At 37.2% G+C, this 24,370-nt stretch overlaps 1 protein-coding gene across 1 annotated transcript in view; it reads right to left on the bottom strand.

Annotated features, from left to right (window-relative positions):
• The window catches only part of Rnf121 (ring finger protein 121), a 62,622-nt gene that overhangs the window by 25,204 nt on the left and 13,048 nt on the right, over window positions 1-24,370 (bottom strand). The window contains exons 2-3 of the mRNA XM_047515949.1: window positions 11,745-11,782; window positions 8,267-8,408 (exon numbers count right to left, since the gene is read on the bottom strand). Of these exons, the coding sequence (XP_047371905.1) occupies window positions 8,267-8,408; window positions 11,745-11,782 (180 nt within the window). The remainder of the gene's footprint in view (window positions 1-8,266; window positions 8,409-11,744; window positions 11,783-24,370) is intronic.

The raw sequence follows: 24,370 nt of genomic DNA, 5'->3' as shown, positions 1-24,370 counted from the left end.
ATTCCTTATCCCAAGAACATTCTAATGCATATTTTTATGTGTGCACATTCATACAAACTGTTTCTTTTTTTAACTTCCTAATTGGCATTGTACTATATGTCTATTCCTTCCTTTTTCCACTCAGCACTATGCTTTTAGGGTTCTAACTAAGTTGCTACAGGTACACCTAAGGTGTTGCCTTTAACTACAACACAGTTTCATGACATGCATTTATAACATTTTTTTGAGGGGTGGGTACCATGGATTGAACCCAGGGGCACTTTACCACTGAGGCAAACATCCCCAGCCCTTTTTTATACTTTATTTAGAGACAGGGCCTTGCTAAACTGCTGAGGCTGACTTTGAACTCGCCATCCTCCGGCCTCAGCCTCCCAAGCTGCTGGGACTACAGGTATGCACCACTGCAGCCCAGCCCATTTATAACATTTTAACTACTTATTCTCTCAAAAATAGATATCCAGATTGTCTCCAACTCCTGACTGAGAGTTACTGCCACAAGTATGACCGAAATGAAGACCTTCTCAAATGTCCCCTTCAGGATGTATCACAGTGTGTCTGTATATTCTGTTTGACTGACCTAGCCACAATGCCTGCAGCAGTTCTTATATACACAAAAGATTACACAAAGGCTCCTACTGCCCCTGATCCCTACCAACACTAGGTATTATTTGGTTTTTAAATTTTTGACAGTCTAATAGATGCAAAGTAATAACTCATTGCTGTTTGTTTGTTTTTGTTGTGCTGGGGATCAAACCTCAAGGCCCTGCACATTCTAGGCTAGTGTTCACATTGAGCTACATCCCCATTTTTTGAGACAGGGTCTCACTAAAATGCCCAGGTTGGCCTCGAACTTGTGATCCTCCTGCTTCAGCCTCCTGAATAGCAGGGATTACAGAGGTGCCCCACCATGCCTAGCCTCATTGCTGTTTTAATGTTAATATGCAATTCCTAATTATCAATGACTTTGAGCATCTCTTCTCAGGCTTAATATCCTTTTGGATTTTCTCATTTTCTGTTGCATCTTTTGTCAGTTTTTCTGTTGGAATTACTATCTTTCCTTGATTCATAGGAGTTCCTTTGTGTAGTCTAGATATTACTTTGATACCAGGATTAATCATTATTAATCTCTTCTCCATTAGGTCATAAGTTAACTTTGCCTACGGTATCTTTTATGGAACAAAAATTCTTAATTTTTTTAAAACATAAGATTAGACTTTTGAAGAACTTAGTATAATTATAATCCTTAGCATACTAGACATCTTTTCCAGCAAGGTATATTTTCTCAGTTATTGTCCACAATTCCAAGAAGTTGTAGGAATAGGCAGGCAAAAAGATCCTTTTTATTGTTTGCTGTGCTGGGGCCTGAACCACTAAGGGCCTCACACAAATAAAGTGCTCTACCATTGAGCTACATCCCTAACTTCAAATCCTTAATTTTAATGTTATTAAATTTATCAAATCTTTCTTACCTGCCTATATAAGTTTTATTAAATTCATAAGCTTTACTTTTTTTTCCATCCTTGTGTGTGTGTGGTGCTAGCAATTAAACTCAAGGCCTCATGAATGGTAGGCAAGCACTCTACCATTGAACAAATTGAGTCCCAATTTGCTATTTCTATAGGAAAAGGTACCCTCCTTGAGTATTATATATAAAATTTGCTTCTGGATTGGGGCTGTAGCTCAGTGGTACACATGCAAAGCCCCAGAGTGGATCCCCAGCACCACACACACATAAAAATGTACTTTTACTCAGTTTTATACTATTACCTGTGCATATCAATGAATGTATTTTAATGTTTGAATTCATACATTCACCAGTGACTATTTCTGTTTCAGAAGAGAAAATGAAAAGTACTGAGGGGGATGTTTTTCTCTGTTTTTGAAACCACCTTTTTTTTTTTTTTAATTTTGAGGTGCTGGGGATCAAACCCAGGGCCTCCTATATGCTAGGCTAGCTCTCTACCACTGAGCTACAATCCCCAGCCCTAATTTATCTTAAGCCTCTTGTGTACTCAGTACTATGTAGGAACCTAGTTTTAATTTTCCTCCTTGTGGTAAGTTTGTTTTTGCAACATAACCTACTTACATAATATCTTCATTGATAGGTGGTTATGCTTTTATTGTATATTGAGTTCCCATTATAGCTGAGCACGGTGGCACACGCCTGTAATTCCAGTAGTTTGAGAGGTTGAGAAAGGAGGATCACAAGTTCAAAGTCAGCCTCAGCAACTTAGCAAGGCCCTAAGCAATTCAGCAAGACCCTGTTTCTAGGGTTGGGGATATAGCTCAGTCAGTAGAGTGCTTGCCTTGCAAGCACTAAGGCTCTGGGTTCAAACCCCAGCACCACCAAAAAAAAAAAAAAAGATCCTGTTTCTAAATAAAATATAAAAAAGGGCTGGGGATGTGGCTCAGTGGTTAAGTGCCCCTGGGTTCAATCCTCAATACCAAAAACAAACAAACAAAAATATAATTCCTATTATACAAGCTATGTCTATAAGATCCTCATTCTGTCCAAAGGTCTATTTGCCTAATTTTTTAAAATAATGTTCTTGTATTTTTATACCTTGATTTATTTATATTTATGCAGTGCTGAGGATTGAACTCAGTGCCTCATACATGCCATGCAAGCGCTTCACCACTGAGCCCAGTCCCTCTATTTGCCTATTCTTAGGGCATGTATTAATACCTGATAAGGAAGTCTCTGTCTTGGCAGGGTTTTTGTTTGTTTGTTTTGTCTTTCCTTGTCTTATTTTTATAACTTCTGGTAGAGAAGGAAAGGAACTATTCAAATAGTTGGTTAATGAATATGCTTATCATTAGTCCCTGCATGGGCCACTTTTGTTTTTAAAAATTATTTCTAATTATAATTAGAAAAAAAATTTGATCATTTTAACTATCTTTCAGTAGTGTTAAGGATAGTCACATTGTTGTGTAACAGATCTCCAGAGCTTTTTCATCATGCAACATGGAAACATTAAACAATAGCTCCCTATTTTCCCCTCCTCCCAATAGCCCCATTCTTTTTTCTATTTTTCTCAGTTTGATTACCTTAGATACTTAATATATCACTATCTGCTACTGGCTTATTGCACTTAGCGTAACATCTTCAAGGTTCAGAAATGCTGTTATATCTAGTTATGTGCTCTTCTCCATCTTATCCTCCAATCTCCCTTTCAAACAATGTTAGGAGTATCCTGAATCTTAAGTTTATCATTTCCTTGCTTTTAAAACTATGGTCTTATCAAACATATACATATCTTAAAAACATGCTATTTCATTTTCATTCAGCTTTCTATAAAAGGTACCAAGTTATAGTCTTCCATGACTTATTTATTTCACTTAATTATTTTTTGGTGCTAGGGATTAAACTCAGGGCCTTATTCACGCTAAGCAGACATTCTACCACTGAACTACATCTCCAGATCTTTCACTCAATATTATAGTGCTATGATTCATTTTTACCATTATTCACAGCTGTAATTATGTTATTTTATAAGTTTTATATATTATATGATATTCCACTATATGAAAATAATACATGAACTTATCCATGTATCTACATATGGCTATTGGGTCATTTCCAAATTTTTACTATTTGTAATTTAAACAGTGCTGCTATGAAATTGTTAGTGCATGCTCCTAGGAGGATACGTGCAAAATTTTCTCTTGATAAACACATCTAGGAATTAAATTACTAAATTATAGGGAATAGGAATATTCAGTTTTATTACATGATGTTAAACTATTTTTCAAAGTGGTTTCATCACAAAGGAAACAACATTAACTGACCATAGCCCTAGCATGGGCCTATAAAGAATAAAAGAATATCTGCTGCCTGAATAAATAAATAGACATATGAAAAAGTGGGCATAGCACTGGTATCAGATGGAGGGGGTGTGAATTCTGACACTGCTAATCACTGGTTGAGTGAGATTCAATCTCTTTGTGCCTCTGTTCCTTGATCCACTCAATAATGAAAAATATCTACCTTACAGCAAAATTGCTAAATTATAATGCAATCAATAAATACTACCTGGTGTTATTAATTATGTTTATGAAATTTTATAGTTGGCAATGTCCCAACTATGTTTCTGCTCTGCTTCTCCTCTCTAGAACCCACCCTTAATCTAGAATAGATCTGAGAGTAAGGAGTCTCTAAGAATTGCAAAACTATGGATATTAGCTTTAGATGAACCAGCAAGGAAAGTCAGGAATAGTATGATGTATCTAACCAGAATGGCAAAGAATAATCTACAGTCCACAAGACAGTTCATAAATCTAGTTTTAAAAATTTCAGTACTGCCCGGCATGGTGGCACATGCCTGTAATCCCAGTGGTTTGAGAGGCTAAGGCAGGAGGATCTCAAGTTCAAAGCCAACCTCAGCAACTCATGAGATCCTGTCTATAAATAAAATATTAAAAGGACTAGATAGTTCAGTGGTTAAGCACCCTTGGGTTCAATCCCCAGTACCAAAAAATAAAAAATAAAAATTGCAGTACTGATCTTATTTTTTTAAAAAATCAAATGACAAACTAGAGAAAAATACCAGCAACATATATGTCAAAAGCCTTGTTCTTAATATACAAGAGTTTTATGTCAACATTTCAGAAAGAAATGGATGTAACCAAAACATACTACCTGGTAACAGCCATAAATAATACTTACATGTCATAATAAACAATGAATACTTACTTAAATAAAAATTGGAAGAAGCATATAAGGATTATACACTTACTACTTTCCAAAGCAGGAAGTTAATACATAAAATATAAAAGTAAAAATGTATATATCAATGTTACTTTAAAACAAAAAGGTCAGAATTAGAAAATACCTAGAGAAGTGGAAAGTGGTTGTCACAGAAGAATCAGAGACTCATGTGTAATTTTTTTTTTAAAGAATTTAACTTTATTTGTTGTTATTTGGTGCCAAGGATGGAACCCGTACTAGGTAAGCACTCTACCACTGAGCTACAACCCCAGCCCTGTGTTCTGCTCTTTCAACTTCCACGATTTTACTAAATTGCCAAGGCTGGCCTCAAACTTGTAATCCTCCTACCTCAGTCTCCTGAGTTGCTGGGATTGTAGATATATGCCACCACATCCTGCACTATTTGACTTTTAAAACTATGATAAAGGAATATGCTGAGTGAGTCAAAAAGCATTGGCACCCACCGGGTATGGTAGCACTCCTTTATTTTACACTGCCTCCAAGGAAAAACAGCTCCAACTTCTGATAAGCTTGAAAAAGGATAGGAGATGCCATTGTACACAGGCCTCTTGGGCAATTTTTCTTCTTCCAAAGTTAGTACTTAATTAAAGCAATAAAAATATTCATTGTACACAATAAAAGTTTTAACAAAACCAACATAAATCATTGTAATAACAGCAGCATAAAGCAGGACATTACAGATTTCCTTTTCTTTATTTTCTAAACATAAGGGTTTAAGTTTCACAGTACATGATACTCTATAGTGTTAGCATATCCTCTCACCAATGAAGGTCAGCATGTTTACAATGTGTGGTCATTAAATAATGACATGACTATGTATATTCCGTGTACAACAGGACTTGTTAAATAGCAGTCATATTTTCTATTAAGAACTAACTAATCAGTGATTTTCTAACAGTGGTCTGATGAGTCCTATAGAAATTCCAATGGGGAAGCAGAAGAAATAGGGTTACCCAAACCTCATCTCTTAACTGTTTCCACAGTGGGTTTTTCCTTAAGATGCTGTTTAAGGAAAGGATTCCACAGTTTACCAACAAAAACAAAAAACTAATTAACAAAAACCACTGTAGTGCATATATGCATCCTCACTTTCTTCAGTGTAGGTTTTTAAAAATCTTTGCAGATTAGCCAACACTATATAGTTAGGAATTTTTCTAAGTACAAGCATAGAAATGCCAAAAGAACTCATACTGTATACTTGATTTATGAGTTCTCTTAATTTTCCAGGCTCAGTTAATGAAATATTGGTAATTCCAATTTCATAGAGTAGGCACAATAACCACACACAAGAAACAAGTATCTTGTCCCAGATGACAGTATGAAGCATGAGCAGGCCATACATGAAACCCCACCTGCAATAGTTTAGTATGCAATTGTTTGGTGTATTCTGTACACACCTATTTAATAAGTTTAATTAGTTTATAATGTTGTTCAAGTTCTCTACTACTTTAATGATGGTCCATTTGGCTATTCAATACACTGAGAAGATAATAGCAATTATAAATATATGTGTACCTAACAAAGGAGCCTATGTGAAACAAAATCAAAGGGAGAAAGAGAGTTCTACAATAACAGTTGGAGACTTCAATACCTCATTTTCAATAATGGATAGAACAGCACCTAGTTCTAAAAGCCTTGATGTCATATGGGTATTCCATACACTGTGACCTGAAGATACAGATATCCCTGCATGTAGCACATGCTAACACTTGAGTTAGTTATAGGCCAATGTTGCCTAGAACTTGTACTGGCTCAAAGTCAAAGTTTAGCTTCTCTTCTTCCTATGCTCCAGACTATCTCTTGGTTCCCTTGATGAAAAATCACTTCCAGAGGCAACATACAGCACTGGTGAAAATTTGAAATATGAAACAGAAGACCTGTCCTCAAATTCTAGCTCTAGCTATTCATATTCCTTTCATACCCTAACTCTCAGGGACTCAGTGTCCTCATTTAATATCATACTAACCCTTATGGGCTGTTAGATGAATTAAATAAGACAGAATAGCAGTTCCCATCCTCTGAGCTATAGATCCTTGGGAATCTCTAGCCATACTACAAGAGGTTTGAAAAAGCATATGCTAAAAGGAAAAGAATCATTTAGGGATTAAGACTAAAAGTTCTAATTAAAATCATCAGGTTCAAATAACAGTTTTATCACATCAGCAGAATTTTTAGCCTTTCTGTCTCAGTTCCTCACCTGTAATTGGAGAAAACAGTACCTATCTTATCAGACTGTAGAGAGGTTTAATTGAGTCTGTACATGTAAAGCACTTAAAACATTAAGAACTCAAAAAAATGTTAACTATTGTTACTCTAACATGTGCTTCTGTAGTCCTTCAAGGTACAAAAATTATGTGGCTGTTTGCTACATTTTTATGTGAAAAAGTGTTGTTATACTTGAAAAGGTTAAAACTTCTAAGAAAATAGTTGTAATAGAATCCAGCATACTACTTGCCATGCAGAGTAACTGAGTCTGTGATTTCAATCTTTCTAAATTTATTGAGGCTTATTTCTGTTCTAACATATATTCTATTCTGGAGCAGGTCTCATGCACACTTGGGAAGAATACATTTTATGCAATTGTTTGGTGTATTCTGTACACACCTATTTAATAAGTTTAATTAGTTTAGTTTATAATGTTGTTCAAGTTCTCTACTACTTTAATGATGGTCCATTTGGCTGTTCTATCCATTATTGAAAATGAGGTATTGAAGTCTCCAACTGTTATTGTAGAACTCTCTTTCTCCCTTTGATTCTGTTTCACATAGGCTCCTTTGTTAGGTACACATATATTTATAATTGCTATTATCTTCTCAGTGTATAGAACTTTTATCAATATATACTGTTCTTTGTCTCTTGCAGTTTTTTTTTTTTTTCTTAAAGTCTACTTCCTCTGATTTAATATAGCAACCCCACCTTTCTTTTGGTCATCATTTGCATGGAATATATTTTTTCCATTCTTTCACTTTCAGTTCCTTTCTCTTCATATCTAAGGGAAATCTCCTATGCCCAGCATATCAATGGATCATGTTTATTTTTAATCACTGATAAGGAAGTATTTGTTCCACTTAGCTATTTTTCTCTGTATGTCTTAAATATATTTTTCCTCCTGTTTTCCATTGCTGGATTTTTGTTTTTGCTTTTTATTTTTTGGCATACAGATTAATGGGACTTACAATCTACTTGTAAGATTAATCAGAACCTTGGTTTCCAAGTCAAGTGACCTTCCCTCCTTCCAACTGAATACTTCTAAAGAATACCTCCTTCATGAATCTGTCCCACAATGTTTAAAAGGAAGCACCTACCTTTTCTAGCAGTGAAAGTAGTCTCTGTTCTATCTTTGTTTTCATGTACTGAATCACTTGCCCTTTAGAGAGACACGCACACATGCACACATGCATGCACCCCATAAACTATCTACCATTCCATTATAAAGTTCACTGTTACTGTTTTTCTCTGCCTGAGTTAGGCTGAGCTGTGGGACTTAGGAAGGGTCTATTGATGACTGATAAAGAAGTGAGAGGCAAAGTGGCTTACATTGTAGGAGCGGGGGTGTCTCTGTTTCCACTGTACCAGGAGTAGCTGGGCCACCACCAAGGTAGCGATGAGGATGAGGACCATTTCAGCGTGCATGGCTTCGTGGCCACGATGCTTAGCATGCATGCGTGCGTGCTCAACCCTGAAAGCCAAACAGATGGGGTGAGCCAAGTCAGGGACTGTGTGGTGGTGAAGAAGCAGTGTTTCCTAGGGATATTCTAGCAGTTCATAGAGTTCAGAACACACTCCAGTGACTTGCAAGTGAAGGATACCATGCAAATTAGGGGCTAAAAGGACAAACACCCTAGATGACAGATATTAGGGGATAGAATAGAAGTTCTAGGGGACCCCACAACAAAGCTCAGCTATTGAGATTAGAGATGGGTAGTCTGTTGTCTGCTTCTCAAAGCAGAAACAAATGACAACTTTCTTATAGTAGGAAGGAGATCTCAGGAAAAGCCTGTGTCACTGCCCATTTTAGTTCTATTCAAACCTGTCAATGGAAGAAAAAAGTAATCCAGAGTTTATAGCCATAAAGCCTCAGACTCTTAGTTAATGATATTTACGACACCAATAAAGGGGTAATATTGTGAATGTGTGCTGATTCCAGGGTCTTGCCTTATTCATCCAACCTTTTTTGCCAGGGCCAGAGCTCTTAAGACTAGTTAAAAGCTAAAAAATCTGGACTGCTTTAACTTTATAGTCATCCAACAGTGACATCCTCATAAGCATCCATATTTTGCAGCTTCCTCAAGAGCTCAAGGAATTTCACTAATTAAGACAGTATAGTTGGAAACTTTTTATCAATCTAAGTTTGGCATTCTTTAGTTTTGAGGACTAGTAGCAAGTCATTCCCTTGGTCAATACTAGCAAAAACTTCCTCTAAGAATAGTTACTCCTACCACTCTGGGTTAGAAAAAGTCAAGGGAATTAGAGAGAAAATGGAATCCAAAAGTAGCTTGCAGTCAGGAGATTTTGTATAAATTTCCTTTATACCAAGATATTAAGGGAGAAAGGGAAAGGACAATGTAAATGATGTCTTCATGGACTTACCAAGGGCAGTGAAAGACTAACAGGAAGAAGAACCCAGTGGGAAAAATTATGGGTAGATGAATGATTCAGCAAATATAGCAAAAAGTTAACTTTTTTAGGTGGTGGTCAGAAGGGTATTCATTATGTAGTTCTTTCAAAATTTTATGTTTAAAATGTTAGTGGAGCGCTGGGGTTGTAGCTCAGTGGTGGAGTGACTGCCTTGCATGAGGCACTGGGTTTGATCCTCAGCACCACATAAAAATAAATAAAGTTATTGTGTCCATCTATAACTAAAAATGGTTTTTAAAAAATGTTAGTTTTTAAAAACGTGGTGGACAGAGTAGGCAGTCAAATGTCAATCAGTCAGCCCCAGCACCTAAGGGTTCATCTAACATGATTCTATCCTGGGTAGAAGAACCTAACAGAAAAAGAATAGGACTGGGAGTCAGAAACTTAGGTTCGGACTCACCTATGTGGCCTTGGCCAAGAAACCTTACATCTCTCCATCACAATTTCTTCATCTGTCAAAAGGAATCCATATCTTTTCCGCCTGCCTCACAGAGCTGTTGTGAGGCTAGGTTAAGCTAAGAGGGTAGAAAATACTTAAAACAAAACAAAACAAAAAAAAAAGCCCAAGTGCTGTGGGGAGTTATAAAGATAGCAAGAGACAAGTTTCTTGTTCTCAGACAAAACACAAGTAAATGGATGTATATAACTTGAAATCAAAAAAGGATATATAAAAGACCAGAGAAGTCATGCACAATGCAAAAATCATTTTTGCAAACTTTGTTTGGATACTTCCACTGGCTAAGAACATATGCCTTTTAAGTTAATGTATTCTAGAACTAGCAGGGTCTGGCACATTGTAGATATTCGTATTTGTTTATTAATGAATAAAATTCCAGTACTTTATGGACAGAAAGCTTATTACTTCTCAATATACCTTGATTATTAAAAATGCTTCTAAAAATGAGACAAAACATCTACCTTCCTACAGCTTCAACCCATTGGACCTAATTCTATACTCTGAAAAACAAAGGATATATCTACTCCTCTTTTCCAACAACAACCCTTTAAAGATTTATCAAGCTCTTGTTAAAATAACAACAAAAAACCTCCCGTGGGCTGGGGACATAGCTCAGTAGGTCCAGTGATTGCCTCTAATGCAAAAAGCCCTGAGTTCAATTCTCAGCACAACAAAAACAAAAACAAAACAAACAAACAAACAAACAAAAAAACACCTCTCCTGTTACTACCTCAATTTTCCTGTGCCCTTTTAGGGCTAACAGTTCTAGATCTTTCAGCCACTGTTCATGTAACATGACGTGAAGACAATCAATCCTGTTTGCCTTCCTCTAGACATGATCCAGTTAAAGATCTTCATAATAAGCACTGCTTAGAACAAAACATTTGTGTCCTGCAAAGCAGAGCACAGTGGCGTTGTCACCTTCCTTAAGGAAGATAGCACATTTCTGTGAACATCTTCCGAACTATTAAAAATATTTTGGTACCTATGATACAAAATTGGTGCATATTGAGCCTGAAGTCACCTAAACTCATGCTGGGTTTGTCATAAGTTGGTATTGTTGCCATTCTATATTTTTATAATCAATAATTTTAATCTAAACTAAGGAATTTTTTTTCTCACTATTAAATATATATATATATATATATATATATATATTTTTTTTTTTTTTTTTTTTTTTTTTTTTGCGGTGCTGGGGATTGAACCCAGGGCCTTGTGCTTGCAAGGCAAGCACTCTACCAACTGAGCTATATCCCCAGCCCTCATTATTATATTTTACTTAGTTGATTTCAGCTCACTGGTCAGCAACCCTGTGAAATCTGTGGGGTAAGCACTCTGAAACTCCTTCACTGATAAGAAATCATAAAAATAAAATTTTTTTTGAATCATTCTGGTTCCAATGCAACTTAGTAGAAGAGCTGAAGTCAGAGGACAACTCCCATTTTCTCAACCAGAGCTCTCTATCGGGTATCATGGATAATCATGATGATGTTAATGATGATAATCATCTTCAAAGCAAGTAACACACTTACTGGAAGCTCACCAAATACCAGGTACTATTCTAAGAATTATTACATATATTAATTCTCACAACTCCATATAGGATAATACTGTTAGGATCCTCATTTTACAAATGGGGCAAACTTAGGCATTGAGAAGTTAAGCAACTTGTCCAAGTTCACATAGTGGAACTGGTATTCAAACCCAGATAGAGGGTTTGGTGCAATTACCCACTTACACCCTAGGACTGAGGGAGGTACCCAGGAGTGATCCAGATACTTAGGAAGATCCCCCAAAGACTTGTCCTGTCAGTCTTGAGCCACTACCTCCCACAGATGGAAAAAGGATGGTCATTATACAACTCCATTAGCTGGTTTAACTTTCAGTTCCCAACTGGTAGGGCCCACATGTGACACTTACCTCCACTGCTCCTCTGGGGAGAGGTCTGACATATCAACCTGCAGAAAGACACCACCAGAAAAACCCATTACTGTCTTAGTACTACTGCCTACCATAAGGTGCTCAAGCATTCATCAATGCCTTCAAGGAATTAAGGAAAATTTCATGCCTTACAATCTCTATGAAGCCTTTCCCAAAACTATTTCACACTGATTTCTCTCTTTTCTAACCACGTAGTTTGCCTTACATTCATGACTGAAGGTGTGTTGCACACACACACATTCTGTACTATGCAATGGACGCTGAAGACTGAAAGAGTCCTAACTCCCAACACACTTACAGCCTAGTGAGGAAAACATATATAAATAGAAAATTTCTTTATTATATGAGAAAGACTAGCTATAGACGAATGAAGAAATGGCTTTTAACCCAATCTAGGGCATTATAGATTAGGGAAGGCTTCTTAGAAGACGTGAAATATCTAGATAAAGAAATGAGAGAAATATATTGCAGGCAAAGAAATAACATGGACACGAATGAATTAAGTTGTATAGTATACAAATAGTTCAGTATGACTAGGGAAAAAATATGAGTCAGGCTTAGTGGGAGATGAAGTTAGATAAAATATTCTGTCATATAATGCCATATGGCTCTAATGCCCCCCTGGTAGCAAGCAGAACATCAGACCATGGCAAAATGAGCTCTAGTCCCTGCCCTACTATTAACTAGTGGTATGGCCTTCCAAGTCCCAAGTTCAGGTTGTCTCTGGGTCTTGTCTTTTGACAGCAAGTTTTCTCAAACTTCTCAATACTGATATTTCACAGTGGTTAACTGTTTGGGGAGGGGTCTGTACATTGCCAGTTCCATAACCCCAGTGCAATAAGCAGAAACGTCTATAGACAAAAACTGTCCCCATCAAAAACCATGGCACTAGCCTGGCATGGTGGCACACATTTGTAATCCTAGTGGCTCAGGAGGCTAAGGCAGGAGAATCACAAGTTCAAAGCCAGTCTCAGCAACTCAGCTAGGCACTAAGCAACTTAGTGAGACCCTGTCTCAAAATATAAAATAAAAATGGCTGGGGATATGGCTCAGTGGTTAAGCATCCCTGAGTTCAATCTCCAGTACCCTCACCCCCCAAAAAAACCCATAAAAACAAAACAAAGGGATACGAATAGGAAAAGAGGAACTTAAGCTGTCACTATTTGCTGATGACATGATTCTATATTTAAAGGATCCAAAAAACTCCTCCAGAAAACTTCTAGAGCTCATCAATGAATTCAGTAAAATGGCATAAAATCAACACGCATAAATCTAAAGCATTTGTATATGTAAGCAATGAAACATCTGAAAGGGAAATGAGGAAAACAACTCCATTTGCAATAGCCTCAAAAAAAATAAAATACTTGGGAATCAATCTAACCAAAGAGGTAAAAGATCTCTACAATGAAAACTACAAAACATTGAAGAAAGAAATTGAGGAAGACCTTAGAAGATGGAAAGATCTCCCATGTTCTTGGATAGGCAGAATTAATATTGTCAAAATGGCCATACTACCAAAAGTGCTATACAAATTCAATGCAATTCCAATTAAAATTCCAATGACATACCTTACAGAAATAGAGCAAGCAATCATGAAATTCATCTGGAAGAATAAGAAACCCAGAAGAGCTAAAGCAATCCTTAGCAGGAAGAATGAAACAGGGGGTATTGCAATACCAGAACTTCAACTATATTACAAAGCAACAGAACAAAAACGGCATGGTATTGGCACCAAAATAGACAGGTAGATCAATGGTACAGAATACAGGACACGCACACAAACCCAAATAAATACAATTTTCTCATACTAGACAAAGGTGCCAAAAATATGCATTGGAGAAAAGATAGCCTCTTCAACAAATGGTGCTGGGAAAACTGGAAATCCATATGCAATAGAATGAAACTAAACCCCTGTCTCTCATAATGGATCAAGGACCTTGAAATCAGACCAGAGACCCTGCATCTTATAGAAGAAAAAGTAGGTCCAAATCTTCAACTTGTTGGCTTAGGATTAGACTTCCTTAACAGGACTCCCATAGCACAAGAAATAAAAGCAAGAATCAATAACTGGGACAGATTCAAACTAAATAGCTTTCTCTCAGCAAAGGAAACTATCAGCAATGCGAAGAGACAGCCTGCAGAGTGGGAGAAAATCTTTGCCACTCATACTTCAGATAGAGCACTAATTTCCAGAATATATAAAGAACTCAAAAAACTCTACACCAAGAATACAAATAACCCAATCAACAAATGGGCTAAGGATATGAATAGACACTTCACAGAAGATCTACAAGCAATCAACAAACATGAAAAAATGTTCACCATCTTTAGTAATAAGAGAAATGCAAATCAAACTACACTAAGATTCCATCTCACCCCAATTAGAATGGCGATTATCAAGAATACAAGCAACAATAGGTGTTGGAGAGGATGTGGGGAAAAAGGTACACTCATACATTGCTGGTGGGGTTGCAAATTAGTGCAGTCACTCTGGAAAGCAGTGTGGAGATTCCTTAGAAAACTTGGAATTGGACCCACCATTTGACCCAGCTATCCCACTCCTCAGCCTATACCCAAAGGACTTAAAAATCAGCATACTACAGAGATACAGCCACATCAATGTTCATAGCTGCTCAATTCACAATAGCCAGATTGTGGAACCAACCTAGATGTCCTTCAATTGATGAATGGATAAAGAAACTGTGGTATATATATATATATATATATATATATATACAATGGAATATTACTCAGCCATAAAGAATAATAAAATTATGGCATTTGCAGGCAAATGGATGAAATTGGAGAATATCATGCTAAGTGAGATAAGCCAATCTCGAAAAACCAAAGGACGAATGATCTCGCTGATAAGCAGATGATGACACACAATGGGGGGTGGGAGGGGGGGCAAGAATGGAGGAAGGAGGGACTGTATAGAGGGGAAAGAGGGGTGGGAGGGAAGGAAAAAATAACAGAGTGAATCAAACATCATTACCCTATGTAAATGTATGATTACGCAAATGGTATGCTGTTACTCCATGTACAAACAGAAACAACATGTATCCCATTTGTTTACAAAAAAAAAAAATCCATGGCACTAGTTTTGAGTTCAGGGCTCAAGTTTTCTACTTCTCTGTAGCTAAATGAAAGCATAACCATGCTTCAGTACTTAAGTCACTCAATACATTCGTATACTGAATTGAGCTGAAGACATTCCTTGATGTACAGAAGACAGATAAGGACTTAGAAACAAATCAATCAACAATTATTCCTTCAGAACTTAGGATACTCTGGACCCAGTTTCCCACTGTTTCAGTAACTTCAGGGACAGTGGCACACACCTGTAATCCCAGCAGCTCCAGAGGCTAAAGCAGGATTGCAAGTTAAAGTCAGTCTCAGCAATTTAATAAAGTCCTAAGCAACTCACTGAGATCCTGTCTCTAAATAAAATATAAAAAAGGGCTGGGAATATGACTCAATGGTGAAGTACCTTTATTCAATCCCTGGTCCAAAAACTTAAAAAAAAAAAAGAATATTTGATAAAACAGAACTCCATCTACTACCAAGTCAAGTCAGCACATTTACCAGCCTTCCTTTAAGTGTGTGTACTAGGAATGCCTATCACTATTTAAGGAATGTTTTCTGGCTTCTTCATGTCCCAGCTAAGGAAAAATAAATAAATAAATAATCCAAAGGTTTTCCTGACCCAATCTATGAAGTCAACTACCCTCCTTCCTTTCCCTATTTCATATATTACTTCACAGAATAAGTACCTTGACTCAGGCCTTCATCTAGAAAGACAGAGGTCAAATACTATGAGAAGGGACAAGTGGATACAAAATATGGAAAAGCACTCCTGAGAGGTACCTATAAACAATTAAAGATCATACTTTGAAAAAAAAAATCACTGCACAAGTTTCATGCTCTTATCAAAATTTGTCTTCTTTTCCTACCTGGACCTGTATCTTGCCAAACCTGCCTATTCATTGTCCCTAAATAAATGAGACTCATATACTGTCTCTGGGCCTTTGTATATTCCTCCTCCTGCTTGGAATGCCTTTCTGCTACATTTTTTCCTATTCAAATCTAAGTTATCCTTTGAGAACCCAGTTTAAATTTCACCTTTCCTAAAAAAAGCCTTGATTCCGCAGCATAGTGAATTCAGTCCTGTTTTTTTCCAGCAAGGATTTTTTTCTTTTTTACTCAAAGCGTAGCCCATGTACTACCAGTATCAGCATCATCTGAGTGCTTGTCAAAAGTGCACAATCTCAGGCACCACTCTAAACTTACAAAATCAGAAGCTACCTTTTAATAAGATCTTCAGGTGATTATTATGCACATTAAAGAAGCACTGTTCTCTAATACACATTCATATTCTTATGTTATCTTAGACATGCTTTCCACGTGACCCAACTGCTTCTTAAGTCTAGGACCAATCTGGGGCAAGCAAGGAATCTAGGGTTCATAATTTAAGGAGGCTTTCACTCCAGTCACCACCACTAAACTTCATGATCTTGAGTGACTGCTTCAAATGTGTACCCAGCACCTTGATTGCCTCACCTTGGCCCTGGCCCTGCTTTTGTCTATCTTGCACCCATCCTATAAATCTGGAAGCTGCCTCAGAGTCAAGATACACTTTACACTGTGTTTGTGTCTACCAAAGAGAACAGCACACAGTTAAGCATAAATTAAGCATTCAATGAACACCTAGTAGAACTGAATGGAATTCTTTTCAATAAAGTATGCAAGTATTCGAATAAATCAATATACCACCTGGAGATGCTTCAATTGGTGAGTAAACAAACACTTAAAAATAACTAATTAGGGCTGGATATAGCTCATTTGGTAGAGTGCTTGCCTGACATGCATAAGGCCCTGGATTCAATCCCCAGCACCACACACACACACACACACACACACACACACACATACACACAAAACTAATTAGCTGGCCAAAGTGGCACACACCTATAATTCCAGTGACTCAGGAGGTTGAGGCAGGAGGAAAGCAATTTCAAAGGCAGCCTTGGCAACTTAGCAAGACCCTGTCTCAAAATTAAAAAATAAATAAATAAGGGTGGGCTGAGGAATAGCTAAGTGGTAAGGCCCTTCCCTAGCATGCACAAGACCCTGGGTTCAACTCCCAACACAGCAAATAAATAAATGGGGCTGGGGATGTAGCTCAGTAGTACAGTACCTTGGATTCCATTACCAATATGAGAGTGGAGGGTAGTAACCAATAAGCCTCTGACAGAGGAGTATTCATCCAACATTAAAGCATTCAGAAAAATGTTAAAAACTATGTGACAGCTGGTGCAGTAGCACACACCTGTAATCCCAGCAGCTCAGGAGGCTGAGGCAGGAGGATCATGAATTCAAAGTCAGCCTCAGCAAAAGCGAGGTGCTAAGCAACTTAGTGAGACCCTGTCTCTAAATAAAATACGAAATAGGGCTGGGGATGTGGCTCAGTGATCAAGTGCCCCTGAGCTCAAACCCCCGTACCAAAAAACCAAAACAAAACAAAAAACTACACAACAAAAACAAGCATGTGTTCAAATAAGGAAGACACTGAAGGCAAAACTAGAAGATCCAGAAAACTGGGCCAGGCATGGAGGTACCTCTCTGTCAAAGAGTGGACTTAGTATGTTACTGTCTATGCCTCAGTTTCTCTACCTGGTAAACAGACTAAGACTTCTGACTTCATCACAGGGCTGTGAGGAAAATACATTCAAGGTGATCAAGTGATTTCACTGCCTTTCCTCCTGGGACAGTGGGCATTCTTTATAAACTACTAGAAGAGGCCAGGGAACTGAATATTGATAAAGCACAAGAAAGTAACATTTGGAACTTAAAGGATCTTTAGCACTTCATGAAGTAGTATAAATGTTAAAGAGAAGTATAAGATCTGGCTTCAATATTTGCCTTCAGAACAAAAAGGTTTTAAATTACATCCAAACCAGTCTTCTGGCTCAAGTGGAAAAACAAGAAAAGCAGTAAACTATAGCTATAATTAACCTGTACCATCTGGAAAGACATCTTTATTTTCTCCCTCATTAAGGAGTTTATTCATCTGGGGCCAAGCACTAAACTCAGTCTGAAGGTATCTTGTCTAAAACTCAGGTAGCTAATTGAGTAGGTTCCCAGGTCAAGGGTACTGATTGATGGGCCCATAACCAACTCTAAGACCTAAACATAGAATGTTTTATGGCTAGTCAATCACTTCTCTCCTAGGATCTCACAAGGTCCCTAGTCATATCAATCTACATTAGCCCAGATTTGAAAGAGGTTAAACCAAAAATTCCGGGCAGAGGGCAAGAGAAAGTTTTGCAAAGATGAAAAATGCTCAAAAGTTGTCAGTTATCTTTTCTCAGGTACAAAAGATTAGGGACCTACCACTGTATCCCCACAATTTTAGTCTTCCTGTCTCCTACAAAAATAAAATACTCTATGATCTCTGCATCTTTTTTTTCAAAATATTTTTAGTTGTAGACAGACACAATACCTTTTATTTATTTTTTATGTGGTGCTGAGAATCAAACCCAGTATCTCATGCATAGGAGGCAAGCACTCTACCACTGAGCCACAACCCCAACCCTGATCTCTGTACCTTTACATGGGTTGGTTACTTTGTTCCTTAAACCCCATTCTGCCTTTCTGCAAAACTTTGATCTAATCCTCCTGGCTTCTGGAAGGTTCTTTGATTCCATTCATTTCAGACACAACATCCTCTACTACCTTGCTATTTGTGGTCCCTAGTCAACAGCAACAACACCCTGGGAGCCATTATGAAATAAAGAATCTCACACTCCATCCAAGAACCCCTGAGACAAAATCTTTATTTTAATAAGATAGTGAAGTAATTCATAAGTATGTTAAAAGTTTAAGAAGTATTACTACTACATCCCAGCACTTATATTCATAAATTGCATCTATAGCCTTTTGCATCTCTACACCTGATTTTTAAATTTTTTTTTTTTTTTGAGACAGGGTCTCAATAAGTTGCTTAGGGCCTTGCTAAGCTGTTGAGGATGGCTTTAAACTTGTGATCCTCCTGCCTCAGCCTTCTGAACTGCTGGGATTAAAGATGTGTGCCACTACACCCAGCCTGATTTGTTTTTTTAATAACAATTTTATTGAGATCTAATTCACGTACCATAAAAATCACCCATTTAAAGTATACTAGGGTTTTTTAGTATATTCACAAAATTATGCCACAATTACCCCCAAAAAGAAACCACATACCAGTTAGAGGTCACTCTCCATTCTCCCCACAACCCCCAGCCCTAGGTAACCACTAACTTACTTGCTGTTTCTATGTATTTGTTTATCATAGGCAATTTGTATACATGGGCTCATACAATATCTGGTATTTTGTGGTTGGCTTCTCTCATCTGGCATGATTTTTTTGGGGGGGGCGGGGGTGGTACCAGGGATTGAACTCAAGGGGACTTAACCACTGAGCCACATCCCCAGTCCTATTTTGTATTTTATTTAGAGACAGGATCTCACCTAGTTGCACGGCACTTCGCTTTTGCTGAAGCTGGCTTTGAACTCAAGATCCTCTTGCCTCAGCCTCCCGAGTTGCTGGGATTATAGGCATGCACCACCTTACCCAGCTTGGCATAATTTTTTCCAAGATTGATCCATTTTGTAACATATAGTGTAGTTCACTCCCTTTTTTTTTAATTTTTTTTTTTTTTTAGTTATAGATGGATACAGTACCTTTATTTTACTTATTTATTTCTCTGTGGTGCCGAGGATTAAACCTAGTGTTTCACATATGCTAGGCAAGTGCTGTACCACTGAGTTACAACTCAAGCCCTTGGTTCACTCCTTTTTATTGCCAAACAATATTCCATTGTAGGTACATATCATATTTTATTTATCCATTCATAAGGTGTTAAGATACTGGGGATGTATCAACTTTTGGGCTATTATAAGTAATATTGCTATGAACATTTTTCAGTATATTTTTGTGTGAATATATGTTTTCATTTTTTTGAGTATATACCTAGGAGTAGAATTGCTGTTATATGGTAACTCTATGCTTAACCTTTTGAGGAACTGCAAACTGTTTTTCATAGCAGCTGTACCATTTTACAGTCTCACCAGCAGTGCGTGAGAGTTCTAATTTCTTCACATCTTTGCTAACATTTGTACTCTTTTTGATTAAAGCATTCAAATGGGTGTGAAATAATATCTCAAAGTCACTTTTTATTTCCCAAAAGGCTAATGATGTTGAAAATCTTTTCAACTTTATTATTATTTTTTGCAGTGCTAAGGATGGAATTTATGTTCTTGTAGGCAATGACTCTACCACTAAGCTACACCCCCAGCTTCTCTTCAGCATCTTTACATCTGCTTACTGGTCAGTGTATATCTTCTTTAAAAAAAAAAAAAAAGTCTATTCCAGGGTTTTTTTTCTTCAATTATCTTTTTATTATTGAATTTTAAGTTATTTTTATATCCTAGATATAAATCCCTAACTGATAGACAACTTGCAAATATTTTCTCCCATTATGTAGGTTATCTTTTCACTTTTTAAATGTCTTTTGTAGCACAAAAGTTTTTAATCTTGATGAAGTACAATTTACATCTTTTTTCTTTTGTTGTCTGTAATTTTGATATATTTAAGAAATCACCACCTAACGAGGTCATGAAGATTACTCCTATGTTTTCTTCAAAGAGTTTTATAAATTTAGTTCTTCCATTTAGGTCATTGGTCCATTTTTAGTTAATTTTTCTATGCAGTGTGAAACAGGTCCAAATTCATTCTTCTGCATGTGGCTATCCAATTGTCTTAGCATGATTTGTTAAAAAAAAAAAATATATATATATATATATATTCTTTCCTTTCTGTGCCTGATTCTTTATATTGGCTCTTAACTCTCCACAACGGAACATCACCCTTATTTTCCACATCTTCTTTAGTTGTCCCAGTAGCTCTCTAAATTTTGCTGAAGACACTCATCAAAACTAAAAGATAGCTAGAAAACTGTTTATAATACCATTCCCCCAAAAAAGGACCTCTGAGGCTATCTAAGAGGTTTGATACATCTATTCATTTTCTTATTCTCAGTTTAGTTACTCCTATTCTAAATGTGCAGGTCCTAGGCTAAGCAGAGAATACAGAAATGAATCAAACTTTTTCCTGCCCCTGAGAAGACAGAAATTAAGTTTTTTTTTTTTTTTTTTTTTTTTTAAATCAGGGATTTATTTAGTCCAAGAAACACAACTGTTTCCATTTTACAAAAGGCACAAATGAGATATAAAGCACAGATATGATGCATCAACAATCATGGTGACTGAGGTCTGGAGAAGTGTTGGAGAGATAGACATAGACCTTAAGAGGGAAACCAGTGTCAGGGATTAGTGCCTCAAATAGTCAATGACTATATGTCACAAGGTCTTGTGTCACAGTCACATTATAACTTTTATAGGATATGGGCATTCTTCCCTTTGTGGACCCCCTTTCCATTAAAAGAAAAGTTTTTTAAAATGTATGTTTTACAACTACATTGGTATAAAAAGGTATAATCCCAGCCAGATTACAGTCACCTTTTTCTTCTAATTTAAAAAGAAATTAAAACATTTTTATGGGCTTCTGGTCACTGCACCTACTATATCTAATGAATAAATCAGTCCTGGGTCTTGCTTTCTCCCCACAGCTGTGGATTAAGTGTTCTCTCCTCAGCTGCCAAGTCATATTGCTTTGCTGCTTCTGAGATTCTTGTCTCTACTAAGACTATCTGATTATGCAGGATGAAATTTAGGTGCACACTAAATCTCACATTGCCTAAATCCACCAAAAAAAAGTAACCTCAGGCCAGATGGAGTAGCGCATACCTGTAATCCCAGTGGTTTGGGAAGCTGAGACAGGATGATTGTGAGTTCAAAACCAACCTCAGTCACAGCAAGGTGCTAAGCAACACAGTGAGACCCTGTCTCTAAATAAAATACAAAACAGGGCTGGGGATGTGGCTCAGGGTCAAGAGTCCCTGAGTTCAATACCCTGTACCCTCCCCCCAAAAAGTAACCTCAGCTATACTTATATAAGCAATATAGAGTCCTCTGACAATCACTCAACAATAGTGTGCACTCTGCATTTCTAGAAAGGTTTAGATACATTAATGATCAAATCCAAACAAACAAAAAACCCAGACACATCACAAATTCAAACAAAAAAACAAATGTCAAAGGCTAAGCAAGTCACCATGTGCCTAGAGTCTTGAAGGTAGCCAACAAGGCATAAAGACAGGCATAAAACACACATATGAAATAATTTCTTATAGAAGTGTAAGGAACAAAAATAAAGAAGTCTAAAGGAAGAGTAAAGAAAGAGGCTATTTTGTTGCTATATATCAATACTCTGCTTTCCCCCAAAGTTTGCCGGCACCAAAAGAACATACTGAATAAGATGGATAGTGATACTTAGTCCATGTGTTATGTCTTATTTCCTTGGGTTTTAGCTCACTCATTTTTCACCCTGAGAAAAGGCCTCAAGGCAACAACTATCCTCAGTGAACAGAAATACAACTATAAGTTCTAATCTGGTGTAGTTCTTTACTTACTACATATTATATATATTTGCATAAATGTTTATATATATTTGTTCATGTGAAATATATGTATTATACATTTATAAATGTTATATATACATTATACATAAAAATAAATGTATTGCCGGGTGTGGTGGAACACACCTGTAATCCCAGTGGCCCAGGAGGCTGAGGCAGGAGGATAACAGGTTCAAGGCCAGTCTCAGCAACTCAGCAAGAGTTACTAAGAAACTTAGTAAGACCCTGTCTCAAAATAAAAAATAAAAAGGGCTGGGGATGTGGTTAAGTACCCCTGGGTTCCATCTCTAGTACCCCCCAAAATTTTATGTGTGTGTGTGTGTTTGTATGTATATATATATATATGTATTTTTTAAAATTTATATAAATAGGGTACTTCTCCCTATGCCTCAGTTTCCCCATCTATAAAATTAGAGGATTGCTAGATGACTTTCAAGTTCCCTTAAGATAAAATACTATAATTCACACAAAATTTATCTAACTCCAAAGCTCTTGAGTCAGCTATAATAGTTTGGTCTTTGAAACTACCTTAGTTCTCTTAGTGACCACAGAATTTAGCAAAATGTCTTTAGTGGATGCTATTAAAAGTGCTATTAAAAGTGATAATGCACACATCAGGAGTTTACATCACTCAGGGAATGGTCTCCCACACTGATTTTAAACACCTGCTAACTGCAAAGAGCCCTAAACTCTGAAAATCTCTCTTTGGATGGGCAACCTGATATTTCACACATATTGGCTAATCCTTTTACATTAGAGAATTATCAGCCATGGGGCTAGAGACTTTATCCTTTCACATTAGAGATGAGTAAGTCCAACCTTTGCCCATGATGTATTCACAGTACAGACAGTAGTGGAGACTACAATTAAATATGATATGATAAGGATAACTACTGACATATAAACAAAATGCTATGTAAACCCAGAGAAAAGAGAGATTAGCTAGCTCCTGAACTCGGTAGAAATACAACATAACAACCTTGCCAGTAGCCTTAATCTGGTAAGGTACAGATACCGTGGCCTGCTGGGTAAATAGGATAACAAGTGAAGTCCAAAGGTTCACAAGCTATCCACATTTGTAGTTCCCCATTCTTCTTTCATTCCATTTCCACATTTCATTCCACATTTTCCAACTCCATAGTTGTGCCAAGAATTCAAGGCAAGTAAGTTCAAAGTGGAACTACCTCACCTTAAGACCTCTAAGGTCCTAATCAGCTGGGACATTAGATATACTCAGCCAAATTCTAAGGCCTGACATGGGCAGCACACTTGGGGCAATGAAGTGAAGGCAGATGCTAGTTGAAACAACTGCTAACAATGCTACCTGCCTTCACCCCTGTGCCCTTCCTACTATCACCAGAAAGCACAGCTACCAGACGGGCATGGTGGTGCATGCCTGTAATCCCAGCAGCTTAGGAGGCTGAGGCAGGAGAGTCCCCAGTTCAAAGCCAGCCTCAGCAACAGAGAGTTGCTAAGCAACTCAGTGAGACCCTGTCTCTAAATAAAATACAAAATAGGGCTGGGGATGTGACTCAGTGGTTGAAGGCCCTTGATTTCAATCCCCAGTACCAAAAGAAAAAAAAAAAAAAAAAAAACAGTTACCAATCTAGCTAGGTAGCTTTTTAAATAAACTTCAAATATGAGGGCATATAGTTTACTTCTTTGATTCTTCAATTTCTATCTAATCAAGTTTCTGTTTCTCAGTCTGGCTTCCTTCCTTCTGAGACCTCTTCTCCCATTCTTTTCTATAAGCACTCCAGCTTCCAAACACCTTAAATTTCTCTACCTTTCCTTAAAGACCGGAACTAGATGTCACCTCCTGCAGAATTCTCCCAGAACAGAACTATCCTTTATGAACCCCTAAAGCCTTTACATTCTGGACTGTGCTGATCAAATATACCCACCTTTGAAATCTCCCTTGAGTTTTTCATTGCCACACTTAGTTTAGACTTAATCCTTTGTTTTCTCACGGACTACTATAGTAGCCTCCAAAGTAATCTCCCTAACTCTAATCTTCCAGAACAGACT

This window comes from Sciurus carolinensis, chromosome 11 (genome assembly GCF_902686445.1).
Source record: "Sciurus carolinensis chromosome 11, mSciCar1.2, whole genome shotgun sequence".
NCBI classification, from domain to species: Eukaryota; Metazoa; Chordata; class Mammalia; order Rodentia; family Sciuridae; genus Sciurus; species Sciurus carolinensis.
The sequence above is the reverse complement of the archived record's forward strand: the minus strand, read 5'-3'. Positions and strand labels throughout refer to the sequence as shown.